The sequence below is a fragment of the Azolla caroliniana genome, unplaced genomic scaffold (assembly GCF_043228905.1).
Source record: "Azolla caroliniana isolate FFs.n. ecotype wild unplaced genomic scaffold, voAzoCaro1.0.p SCAF_9, whole genome shotgun sequence".
NCBI classification, from domain to species: Eukaryota; Viridiplantae; Streptophyta; class Polypodiopsida; order Salviniales; family Salviniaceae; genus Azolla; species Azolla caroliniana.
Window position 1 is genome coordinate 2,189,625 of NW_028230444.1, and position 14,089 is coordinate 2,203,713.

The 14,089-nt window shown below is 37.2% G+C and overlaps 1 protein-coding gene and 2 pseudogenes across 1 annotated transcript; all 3 read left to right on the forward strand.

Moving 5' to 3' along the window:
* Nucleotides 1–2,460: 2,460 nt before the first annotated feature.
* LOC147859816 (uncharacterized) lies at nt 2,461–6,224 on the forward strand. Its single transcript, XM_087324469.1, has 2 exons — nt 2,461–5,389; nt 5,627–6,224. Exons 1-2 carry the CDS (start codon nt 2,644–2,646, stop codon nt 6,079–6,081), a joined length of 3,201 nt encoding a protein of 1,066 aa, XP_087180595.1. The 5' UTR covers nt 2,461–2,643; the 3' UTR covers nt 6,082–6,224.
* Nucleotides 6,225–10,174: 3,950 nt separating this feature from the next.
* LOC147859817 (U5 spliceosomal RNA) lies at nt 10,175–10,291 on the forward strand (annotated as a pseudogene).
* Nucleotides 10,292–11,993: 1,702 nt separating this feature from the next.
* On the forward strand, nt 11,994–12,110 carry LOC147859818 (U5 spliceosomal RNA; annotated as a pseudogene).
* Nucleotides 12,111–14,089: the final 1,979 nt, after the last annotated feature.

Consider the following 14,089-nt stretch of genomic DNA (forward strand, 5'->3'; position numbering starts at 1 on the left):
CTGAATGCCTAGTGAATTATGGAGCTGATGATAAACTATGTAATAAGTTTGATTTCTTCTCCTTAGTGACCAACATAACTTATATTGGATTGCCCAATTCCCTTGTAGTTTCATTTATAATCTTAAAGAAAATACATACGTATCTCTATCAGTCTAGATTATTAAAAAATAAAATTATATAATATATATATATATATATAACTATGAAATAAATAGAAAAATCTATACTAACTAAATGTGTTTATGCACACCTTGGGGCACGTGTGTATTAAGGCCGACCATTAACTTTATAAATGGGTGATGCCTTTTCATTAAATGAGCTTGATACCTTATATATCTCACTCAGTCTTTCATGATTACTAACTGTTCCTGACTTCCATGTGTACTGCATAAAAGTTCTGTGTAAACAAAGCTCCCTCTCTCTTGTATCAAGTATTGATTAGCATTTGATTTTGTTGATTGTATAATCTTTCCCAATTTATTAATACAAGTTTTTAAGCTTAAACTCCCTCTTCTATATTAAGCATTGATTAACATATGATTTTTTTTGTATTCTAATATTCCCCAATTTCTTACAGCACACATTTATTTAGTTTTGTAGTGTGATGAATATCTATTTAGTTCGTTAATCTTCGGACGGTGTCAGAAAATTATGGTTATTTATTGGCATAGCCTCTCTGGTTTGTATGTGTTATTCTTGAAGCAATTTTTATATGAAAATTGTGTGCAATACATATGATATGAGAAGAACACAACAAACTTTCACGACATCATTCGGAGTTGATGGGGCTGCAAGTTGTGACACTAATGTTTACACTGATGAGCTCATGGGACACCTTTGCACAATGCTTGGTATGAGTACACGAGTCACTGCCCTATCATGCAAAAATATATGTGGGGCACTTCGTAGTGAAGAGATACATTGAAAGTCAGTAGATGTTGATACATATGCCCATGAAGTTCTTCTATTTGGTGACTTCCTTCGTATGTTCTACTACATTTCTTGAATTGAAGATTTGCACGCAAAAATGTTACATTGCTGGGACGATACCTAATGAGAATGTTTGTGAGATAATGTGGTGGGGAATACGTAGATACATGCATAAGATAGTGAATAAGGGATGAAATATCATGCATTTAATATGAAAGCGTGGTAAATACTAATGAGTACGAATTTTATGAGCTGAGTAGTGTAGTAAAAACTTAAGATTTGCTTTTGTTTTGTTCTTACACAACAGAAACTATGTGATTTGGTCTCTATCACTCGCTTCTCTCTTTATAACATGGATTGTGATGAATGTGGGACCCTAAAACCTACATATTAAGCATGCTTAAAAATATATGAAAATAGGATGTCAATGACTATAAATTATAATATTAAAAATATGATGATGATTATCGCTAGCATATGTATGCTATGATACCTTAATGCTTAGACAACTACAATAGGAAGTCAGGACTACGGTATAGCTCATCACAAATCTTTAGTCTTGACTATGCTTTGAGGTTGATTTGAATAACTAAGGACCATAACATGAGTGCAGATGAAGCCATTAGCCATTCGATAAACGAAAAATGGAAGCTCACTTGTCTCATTGGCATTAGGATCAACATGAATCTTGAACTTTAAGACAAAACACCGTCATTCCTTTATAGACCCCATAATATAAAATAACCTTTACAATTCCTGAAAGTTATTATTATTATATATTCGTCAAGCAACCAAGATTTGGAAGGAGGTTGCCATAGAGCGAATCAATTGTATGTTTAACTACGGTGTGGTATAGGGCTCGAACTGTTGTGTCAAGGAACATGATGGAGTCGGTCCACACGGCATCATCAATTTCTCCATTTGGGTGGACACAAGAGGAGAGAAACATCGTGAAGTCGAGCACGTGCTTCGATTGGCTCAAGCTACTTTGTGATTGATGGATGGGTCGCATGTGCTCCCAGTTTATGCCCTTCGGGCCACAGATTCAAACATAATGTTTATATGTATCCTGTACTTTGGCAACTAATTCAAGCATAATGTTTATATGTATCCTGTCCTTCGGCAACCGATTCAAGCATATGTGTTATGTGAGCTACAATGATAGCTAAAATTTTAAATTAAAGGTGACTCACTCACATTGGATCATCATGAAAATACTGGATCTGAGCCATTGACCTTATATTTTATCCTTAATACCAAAGGATACACTAATGTTCTTCCATCTGTTATTATAATTAGGGTTTGTTTTTTTATTAAAAGAAACCTCTCTTTTTTAGGGTTTAGGGTTTTAGGCATTTGTGAATTTCTTTTTACATATATATATATATATATATATATATATATATATATAGTGATAACTATTTTCTATTGTGTTTGAATTGACTTGACCTCCTTCCTTCCCCCCCTGCTCTCTGTTTTCTTCTTCTGCAGAAGTATGTAGTGTGTAATAAATAATAAATGAAAAAAAACACTTCCCCTGTTTCCTCTTCTTCCTGCTTCTTCCCCTGTTCCAATTCTTCCTTCTTCTTCCCCTGTTCCATATCTCTTTCTTCCTTTCTTCCTTTCTGCAGACAAATGATGACCCAAATCATCAAGTAGCCCACATAATCTACAGAAGGAGAAAAGAAAAAGTATCTTAACAAGAAAACGCTATGGTTTCTCCATCTCTGTTTCTCCATTATCATCATCTGAATCATATTCTTCTTCTCCTAATCTCCATAGCTACATTTGCCACTGCTATTCATCCCACCTACGGAGTTTCCGCTCAATCTCTGTCAGAAGAAGCCATGGCGTTATTGTCACTAAAAGCTTCACTTAGAGACGAGTCAGGAAGCCTGAAGGATTGGGAGGTTCGCGGGGACGAACTCAGCCCCTGCACATGGACAGGTATCACCTGCTCAGCAGGAGAAGGAGAAGGAGAAGACGATTACCTTCATGTAACCTCACTTAATCTCTCCGGTAAGAATCTGTCAGGATACCTCTCCATAGCCATAGCCAAGCTCTCCTCCCTCAAGCACCTCTCTGTTTCTGCCAACAATCTGTCAGGGGATTTCCCTTCTCAGATTCTCACAAACCTCACAAATCTCAGAGTTCTCAACATATCTAATAATTTCTTCAATGGCTTCTTCCCAACGCCATTAGGGTTTCCCTCTTCACTTTCCCAGCACTCCCTGGAGGTCTTCGATGCTTTCAACAACAATTTCACAGGCAAGCTTCCATTAGAGCTCAGTCTACTTGTCAACCTCACCCATCTCCACCTCGGTGGCAACTATTTCAGTGGCACCATACCCCCCCAATATGGAAACCTGCTCAACCTTCAATACCTTGCGTTATCAGGAAACGCCTTATCTGGTAGAATACCTCCCCAATTAGGAAACCTGTTAAACCTCCAAAGGCTGTATTTAGGCTACTTCAATCAATTCCAAGGGGGGATTCCTGTGGAGCTAGGGAGGCTAACTAACCTAGTTAGGCTGGACTTGGCTAGTTGTGGATTAAGTGGGCCAATCCCTCCTATTTTGGGATCTCTAACTAGGCTAGATTCATTATTTTTGCAAACTAATAGTCTAGTTGGCCCTATCCCTATCGAGTTAGGGAACCTAACTAGCCTCAAGTCCCTTGATCTCTCTAACAATAGGCTCACTGGATCCCTCCCAATTCAGTTGGCATCTCTAACCAAGTTAGAGCTACTCAATCTCTTCTTAAACAGTCTTAATGGCTCCATCCCTTCTTATATAGGAGACTTACCAAAGCTTCAAGTCCTCACACTCTGGGAGAATAACTTCAGTGGTTCTGTTCCACAACAACTTGGTAGTAATGGTGAGCTTTTAGAGGTAGACCTTTCTTCTAATTACTTAAGTGGCCCTATCCCTCCTCATCTATGTAAGAGCAGGAAGCTTCACCGGCTTATATTGTTAAGGAATCGATTTGAAGGTCCCATACCGACTGGGCTTGGGCTTTGTCCGAATCTAGTTCGGGTCCGGTTGGGGCAAAATTTGTTAAATGGGTCTATCCCTAATTCTCTCTTATCTCTTCCAAAGCTAGATTTACTTGAGCTTTCTTACAATAATCTTGATGGTTCTTTCCCGAATATGATCCCAATGCACGACACGAGATTGGGTAGTTTAGATTTATCCAACAACAAGATTGGTGGCACAATTCCACCCACAATCGGACTCTTCTCTGCGTTGGTTGATCTCGATCTTTCATCTAACTTCATCATTGGAACCATCCCTAATGAAGTAGGATCTCTGAAACACCTAGCTAAGCTAGACCTTAGTATGAACAAAATGTCGGGAGTTATCCCCAAGGTTATCGGTGAATGTTCGAGCCTCGCTAACCTCGACCTTAGTCACAACTATTTTGAAGGTGGAATTCCACCTGAAATCTCTCATCTTAATGTCCTTGCTTCTTTGAACTTATCAAGGAATCTCTTCAATGGGACAATTCCTGATTCTTTTCAAACCATGGTCACTCTTACTAGTGTTGATTTCTCCTTCAATAACCTCTCAGGCCTGATACCTACACAAGGCCAATTTGCAAACTTCAATTGGACTTCATTCATGGGCAACCCTCAACTTTGCGGGAAACAGATGATGGAGAATTGTAAAATCAATGCAAAGACTACTTCTAGTAGGCAATCAAGGTCTATCATATATGGAATGGGTGGCCTAGTTGTGGGTCTTTTTATACTTACCTTGAGTGCACTTATCTTTGTCTTGAGAAATGACCAAGACAAGAAGTTCCTATGGTCCTTGTTTAGGGCAAATTTCCTCGAGAAGAAGAAGAAGAAGAGTTGGAAATTAACCGCATTCGAGAGGCTTGATTTCTCTGTCTCTGATGTGTTACAGTGCTTATCAAATGAGAATATCATTGGGAAAGGAGGCTCAGGGACAGTGTATAAGGGTCTAATGCCAGATGGTAAAATGGTGGCTATTAAGAGGCTTCCCACAATGCGAAAGACCTCATATACGAAGGATGAGGAAGAAGAGCAGCTCGATGACCATGGATTCTCGGCCGAGATCTTAACACTTGGGAACATCCGGCATCGGCACATTGTACGGCTATTAGGTTGTTGTTCGAATCACGACACAAATCTCTTGATTTATGAGTATATGATCAATGGGAGTTTAGGAGAGCTATTACATGGCCCTCGGGGTTGTTCCCTAAGTTGGGCCTCAAGGTTCCGGATCGCCCTGGAAGCTGCGAAGGGTCTTTGTTATCTACATCACGATTGTTCGCCTCTTATTGTGCATAGGGATGTGAAATCGAATAACATTCTTCTCGATTCGAACTTCGAAGCTCATGTTGCAGACTTTGGATTGGCTCGGCCACTTCCGGATTCGGGGAAATCAGAATCCATGTCCTCAATTGTCGGCTCTTATGGCTACATTGCTCCTGGTAAGAAAACACAAGATATTTCCACTCTTTCTCTTCACAGTTTAAAATAAAACCTGACCCTAAAATTAACCCTTAACCACGAGCACTAGAGGGTGTTTAGTGCTCTCGTGCCTAAACTTAGCCCTAAGCTCCAATACCCCTGATACTAACCCTAGACCATCTGTTTTTAATTATAAATATAACCATGTGATACCAATCTCTCCATGTCTTCTAATCACTTTGTTAATACACCTTCAGAGTATGCCTACACACTCAAGATCAATGAGAAGAGCGACATCTACAGCTTCGGCATCGTTCTCCTCGAGCTTCTAACAGGACGACGGCCCATTGAACCCGAGTATGGAGATTGTATCGATATTGCGAGATGGGTTCGAAAACATGTCCGTGATTCGGCTGGAGTCGAAGTAGCAGGTGGAATGTTGTCGCTGCCACCATCATCATCATTATTAGATGTGTTGGATGGAAGATTAGGTTTAATTGAAGGATCAAGGCATGTACATGAGGCTGTGGTATTGCTTAAAATCGCACTAAGATGTTTGGCTGATGTTCCTGACCAACGCCCTACCATGCGAGATGTTGTTCAACTTCTTTCGGATAGTGTCATTAGTGTGGACAATGTGAAGGACATGTCACTTCCCCTAACAATAGAGCAAGGTGGCCCAGCAAGTCCTCCGCACTTGATATCTATTTGATTTGTTGGAGAGATGTTTTGTGGTTTATGGTTTGGGACTCAAATCTAAGTCTTGTAACCTTAGGCCAACTACCTCTTTTACATGCAAAAAATGTGATGGGTTGTATTCTTTTGCTTGTGGATTAAGCCTTTTTTCTCTTGTGCCAAAGCATTAATAGGCATATTTGATAATGAATGCCCTCACATCCAGAGCTCTAACAATGTCATATTGATTTTTTAACCACAAGAAGATAAGGTTGGCTTTACTTTTTAGTCTTAAACCAATCAACTGAATTTGGTAAAAATACCCTAAATCTTACAAATCAATTCACTGAAGTGTTATCAATTATTTTAACCAATAAGTAAGTTGTTTTAAATTTTATGATTCTTAAGAAGACATTGTTTCCTTAGCCTTAGAAAGGGCCACATATAAATGGTTCAAATAGTACATATAAGCACTTAGGAGGGGGTGATTGACCAAGGTTGTGCGGAGAAAGATTGAATAAGCAAAAGCATTTGAGTAACTATTTTAATTGTAGTGGTATTGAAGGGAAATTTTAAACGTATTTATTTCCAAAACTTACAATGTAAATAACAAAACATTGTTTAGAGTCAATTATATGAAAGTTTTGAACTTCTAATGTAACTTTTTGTAGAGGCACAGTTGATGTTGAAAGTAAATAATAAAACATTGAATGGAAAAAGAGGCAAGTGGACAAATTCAAATTTTAGGCTTTGGAGGGTTTTTGTTCCCGCCACTTGCCAAAAATGTGGCAACATCCAAATCAAAAGCTCTATTGAACAACAAAATCTTTTTGTTGGTTCTTATTTATCAACAATACCACATAACTTTGTGTTACACAAAGTTCATGTTCCTATTGATTATATTTGCTTTCCTAGAATGTGTTGTGCATTACAATGAGCAAACGAAATACATTTATAAGAGATGTAATTCTTTTCTTCACTTTGAAACGTGACATTACAAGTAAAACAATTATTTGTCAACCTAAAAGTGGGCATCATTCTTGTAAAGAAATGCAAATATGATGGATGGACCTTATGTTGACATCGTTGAATTGAACTAATTAGCAATGAGAATGTGGTTCAACTACAACAAATCACCTAATGGCAACCTAATTTAATACTTTGTACACGTTGCTACAATTACAATTGGCCATTCATGAGTGTATTGTTTGGTAATGTTAGGTAGCTATACTTCGCTTATGACAATTCCAATGTCAATGCAACACATTGTGAAGAATAAAAGAAGCTCATAAAAATATTACATTGTCAATGAAGAAGATTAATGTTTTAGTGGGAACACTTGAGATGATGCTAATCAATCATCACATGCTATGAATACCAATTGTTATTGGCCCAATCAATGAATGTAATTTGAAGACTATTTCATAAGAGTAAGAGCAAGAGAAAAATCAATTTTAATCTCTATGAACATTTTACCATTAAGATACATGCTAATACCAAAAGGTGATTAATCAAAGGGGATCGTTCATTATGCGGTTCGTGTTAGGGTTTGGATGTATTGTAAGGATGTGGATTAGATGTGTGATTAAATTAGAAAACCCTCTCTTCATCACCTATTCTGGTCATGTATGGCTACTAAATTGGTTTGGAAAAGGTTTTTACGTCTCTTGCATGATGTATATGGCTCTAGAGTATATACATGGGGGGCAATAATGTGGGTTGATATTAAGGGTGAGGTACAAGATTATGAAAAAGAAAAGGTTAACTTTGCATTATATACAAGAGGTCCATATGTTGAGGAAGGGTCGCCATGTATGCCTATTAATTCAATACAAAATGGGTTGGTTTGGGAGATTATTAGTTTAATAACCTTATTGGTTTTGTGGACTAGTGGATGTCAAAGGATATTTCAGTAAATTCAATGGAATGTTGTGGATGTGGTCGAGGAGATTTGGCTTACCTTCGTGCATACACTAAAAGGAGAACATGATGCTATCAAGGGCGATTCAAATGTAGTCTTTCGAAAAAAAGGGTTTTTAAGAAGAGATGGGAAATTATAAATGTATTCTGCATGGTTAATGGTTGTATATGTTGGAGATATCAGCCACCTCTTTGGGTATTTCCTCCACCAACATGAGGCATGTGGCCATGTATAACTATTCTTGGTAATGCTTTCAAATTGGGAGATATGTATATCTATGGCAGTCTAAGAGCAATTGAAAAGGTAAAAATCTATGTTGAAGTATCATGTAATCTCTTATTGGAAAAACAATAATAATGAATAGATGCAATTAAGACAATCTTCTAATAGTATGCTTAGATAACATAAAGAAATTGCATATCCAAAGTCTAACAAAGCTTGCTCGAAAATATGTTACAGAAGGTACATGGACAATCAAGGGTATTTGAGACACCCTCTACTTCACAAAGAAGATTTTTCGATGAGGTAGACCGAGATATCATTCATGACTTTGTCTAGACACGTATTATTTTGTGATGCTATGCAATCGTTGACACTCTAGATATGTTACTTTACTTTACTAAGGTCGTTGATTTTAAACACATATGATATATCACATATTGCCTATATACATCACTTGATTCCTCTTTGTCTTCCTCTCCTCTATTACTTTTTTTTATGAGATGAAGTACCACAAGATCCATGCCAGATGGATAGATGAGCAATTGCAGGATTGTGATAAGGTAAGCATCACATTGCTCTATTAATAACACTAATGTCTAGTGAGCATAAATACTCGATGTGGGAATAGGCAATTCAAGGTCGAGAGCAATGGCAATGAGAAGATCAAACTGTTTTTTGTGAAGTGTGAGTGAAGCAAGAGGTATACATTTTCTTTTTATCCCATATTCAAATGCAAGTTAAACCTTGGGCTATAAAGAAGAAAATATTATCCCTTGCAAGAGTGTACTATTCTTTCGCCTTTTCCTACCTCAAACACCTTAATCCTAATTTTTTGAATTGGGGAAGCTTGGATTGTCATTAAATTGAGCTTCACATTAGCAAATCTCAAGCACAACAAAATGGCAAACTGGCCATCTTGTATTATGACTTATAAAGCATCATGATGCAAGAGATTTGAAGATTTTTGTTATGATCGTGATGAAAGAGGTTAAATGATTTTTGTTATGATTATGTTGAAAGAGGTTTAATGAAAATTGATTAAATGTATTCGATCTTGCTCACTTTGTGCCTTGTTGTACACGAGATGATTGAAATGAGGTATAAAATGAACAAGAGGATTGGTCACATGCTCTCGGATGTCAAAGTTTCATCCTTGATGTAAAAAGACAATAGTTAACACGAATAGGAAATCAAGGAAAGTGGCATGACGTGGCGATTACAAAAAGGGAAATTGTTGTTTATCCATGAATGAGTTGTAGATATAGTTCTCTCACGTTAGTTTATTCCATATGCAAGCAACAATAGGAAAATGTAGATGGTCTAAAAATACAAATAATAGTTACCCATGAATTTCATTAGGATGGTGTGGCTTAAGCACAACAACCTTTTATTGAAGAATAGCGGGTACTAATCCTTCCAATGATCTAACCCTAAGATTCAAATGGTGAAAGTTGTTCCTCGTTTCTAAGATGCAACTTCCCACTATATAAAGGCTACTACCACATTTAATTGGTACCCTAGACTTGTGAGGTTATAACTTGGTTGAGCCATTTGAAAACATGAACATGTATTGACATGATGATGAGCCTTTGCACTAGGTACCTAGGATATAACAAGAAAAAAGTTCCTCAATGGACATGTTTGACGAAACAACACTTTTGAACCTCAATGGACATGTTTGGATCATGTTGGGATTAGTTGTCGTGGACCATTGCAACCCACGAGATGGGTAAGGTAGATTTTCTATTTGATCACTTGTACCTTAAGATTTGTAGCCCATATATATGTATATAAAGATGAAGGTGATATAGCCAAGTTTGTGTGTGGACTGGACGGGTTTCAGATATCGGAATGTGGAAATGAATCTAAAAAAAGGCTATTATGAGAAAAGGAAAGGAGTCATTTCTTTTGGTTTATCCCACATACAAGGGATTAAAGACCCGTGGGATATAAATAGGAGATATCAAATTCATCTCAAACCATCGGGATGGCGTGGGTTGAGCACAGAGCGAACTATTCTTTCGCCTTTTACTAAAGAATACCGTGTGCTCCTCCTACCTCAAACGCCCTAACCCTAATTTTTGGGATTGGAATTTCTTACGAGGTTCCACATACAAAAAAAACCAATGCAAGTCAATGTCGCTGCTGAGGGTTGTATCCCTCGCTGGCTAAGGGTGAAGTAGTGTCCCAGGAATTCTTTATTGGGTGTTTACCTGTATATTATTCCAATTAAGTTTGTTGAAGAAGCTCCCACATTGAATGAGCTTGCTTGCTACTGCAGAGTTTGGCTAGTTTATGGAAAACAATGTTCAGTAGTTTAGCGGATGTATACTTATTTAGGTTAGGGAAAACAGCAAAGGTTAAATAATGTATACTATATGCATAGCATGTCCAAGAAATCAAATTTGTTCTACAAGGAATAAGATGTTTCAGGCATGTCGACAATTGTTGGATGTGATTGATGAGTTCTCGGTACGTAGATGAGACTTGGGTGTTAAATGTCCATCGTATATACGACAATTTTACCGCCTACACTTGATTGAAAATAAGGAAATATGCAACGCTTCCTAGAGTTTAAAGTTATACGAAAGAGTGAAGGTTAAACACCATGATAGGATAGAAGTTTGCACAAAACACATCTCCTATAATGAATTAGTGTATCTTAAAACTTAACTTTTCAAATATATTAGATGGTTAACATAACCAATGTTGTACTTTTTCAATCAAAGTTCAAAATGGCGAGACTATTGTGTGAGAAGAGAGAGACAGAGATAACATGAATTTGAGTTGTTTTTTGTGGAGATTTTAAAGTAGGAGATCAATTCAGTTACGTATCAAAACCACATTTTTACCGAGAGATGTAATAAACAATATATTCTTGCATATTGACTGAATCACTAAAGGGAACACATAGGTTGGGTATTTGTTACAAAGAGCCACAAAGGTTGATAAAACAAATACTTTTCTCTCTTTGATTCATGAGGAATTGAAAACATATTGGGACAAGAATGGTTGGTATTAAGAATTGCAAGAAATCTTGGTAAAAGATTTTCCATTAAGGGGAGAAAATGTTCCCTTAATTTTTTTGACTATTTTTATGGATTAGTAGCTACTAGCTAGCTAGCATCTCTTATGGATGTAGTATTAGTTGGGTGGGAGGACTCCGTTGGTGAAACAAGAATTGCAATTGGAGAGCATAGACATTTTACCTTTCAAATTGAAAACTATAGGGATTTTCTAGTCAAATGCGTGTGTATTCCTATATAGCACGAACTATTGTCATATACTCCTTTTCTAGCATTCGGTGAACGGTTTTGATTGCATGTGGTAAGATTCCTCACACTCTAGTCTTTATCTATCATGTTGCATAAACAAAAAACATATTGGCTAGTGTGTCTCATAATACCTAAAGAAAAAACAGACAATCTCTGATATAACACTAGGGAAATAGAGGGATGATAGGGCATGAGGTGGTGATGCAAAGAAGAGATGGTATGTAATTAAACTATTGGTCATGCACCAAGGAAATAATGAAGGAGAACTGGTCTATTTCAAACGCTCTCTTGCAAATGGAGGTTGTGAGTTCGAATCCTTCTAAGAAGTCTCTTTCCCTATTTTATTTTATTTTTAATTTTGATGAATGGCCAAATACCCCATTTTTATTGTAAACCAATTGTCTCATGGGCCAATTTTGGTCTTAGAAGATGTTAATCTCTCTCTCATGTTTGTTGTTTATATATCCCACATGCAAAAAGACAATGTACTCTATAAAAAGCAATTCAGAGCTACGATCATTCTTTATCGGGATGGCGTGGGTTGAGCACAAAGTGAATTGTTCTTTCGCCCTTTACTAATGAATACCGTGTGGTCCTCTTGCCTCAAACGCCCTAACCCTACTTTTTTGGATTGGAATCTCTTACAAGCTTCCATTTACAAATCAATTTGAGTATATGATGTTTTACAGGTAAAGGAAGACTAATTATCTTTAACAGGAAATTTGTTACTTTTTACTTTCTAGGATTGATTCTTCACATTTGCCTTAAGGGTCTCATGTTGTGCGAGACGACAAAGGAATCAATTTTTTACCATCATCCATGTATGAGATTAGGAACTGATCCATCATATTCATGCCCAACACCAGAAAATAAATTAACTTTGATCAGACAAGTGTGCAATATGTTCATTAACAACCTGATCAATATACATTGAAAGTGATACTAACTTTCCTCGCTTTATTAGGATTTGGAAGGTGAGAATTTGATGACTAAGTAGCTATAATACGATGCTTACCAATGTACTATATAGCGAGATGGAATGCTCACCAATGCTAACTTTGGACTGGTCACTGTAATTTTCATGTAGTCAATCTATACCTAAGAAGATGGATTTTAGGACTAAATAGAAATCAAGAACATATCAATTTTGCATTAACTTGCCTATTCTCTTTCAAAACCTTGTTGGATACCATTGATCATATATTTAGTGCCTAAATGGAGAGGAAAAACTCTGATAGAGGACAAAAAACACATAAACAATGGTTGCAATAGTTCCACCTATACTCAGTAGAAATTCTCACCCTATAGTTAGAAAAGAAAAAATAATGCAAAACAAGGGCACAAGCCATTTTGGCCTTTTCACAATGCGTACATGTATCTATGTACATATGACAATCTCCCACTAAAAGGCCTAAACTAAGAGTACAAACAATAGAAGGTTGAACTATACAAGGCCTATACCTCCCACTTGATGGGCATGTTACGTAAGGCACTAGGTGATCCCCATCAAGTGACAACAATGCCCTAATGCATCTCGTGGTAAGGCCTTGGTCAATGCATATGCGACATTTTCTCAAGAAACAAGCTAATGCAACCATTAGCTAAGCATTCACGAATGAAATGGTATCACACTCCAATGTGCTTGGTCTTTGCATGATATACTAGGTTCTTAGCCAAAGCAATGGCACTCAGATTTATCACAAAACAATTTGGGTACATGTTGAGGTATACCCATGTCACTGGCTAATCGAGACAGCCAAATTGCTTCCTTACATGCCTCGCTGGTTGCAACATACTCTGCCTTTGTAGTTGACACTGCGACACATTCTTAAAGATGAGATCTCCAAGCAATGACACCACCCATAATTTGAAAAATGTACTATGAAGTATATTTCCTACTGTCAACACATCCAGCATAATCTGAATCTGTGTATCCGATGATAGAGACATCACCTCTACCCAAACATATACACTTATCTTTAGTGCCACTCAGATATCTCAATATCAACTTGATTGCATCCCAATGTTTCTTACCAAGATTTGACATGAATCGACTTAGTGCTCCCACTACAAATGCAATGTCTGGTCTAATAGCTGTTATGGCGTACATAAGACTACCAATAATAGATTGATAAGGAACCTTGGTCATGAATTCCTTGTCCTCATCATATGTGGGGCAATCATACGTGCTCAGCTTTACATATGTGGGCAATGGAGTGCTCAACGGCTTTGCATTCTCCATATTAAACCTCTTGAGTACTTTGGATATGTACTCAACCTCAGACAAGTAAATGCATCGTTTACTCCTATCACGAGTAATACACATACCAAGAATATGTTTTGCGTCTCCCAAATCATTCATGTCAAAAGTCTAACTCAAGTTTTTCTTCAACGAGGATAACTATCCTTGTTTTTACCAAGGATAAGCATGTAATCAACATAGAGTATCAAGGATCCCCATTGCTTGTAGTGCTCCCCTGAGTCTTCATAAAAGCATCAAACTTTTGGTACCAGAATCTTGGGGACTGCCTAAGCCCGTACAAGTTCGTACAAGCTCTTCTTGAGTTTACATACCAAGTGTTCTTTGCTTGAGACTTCATAACCTTCTAGTTGTTCCATATAGATCT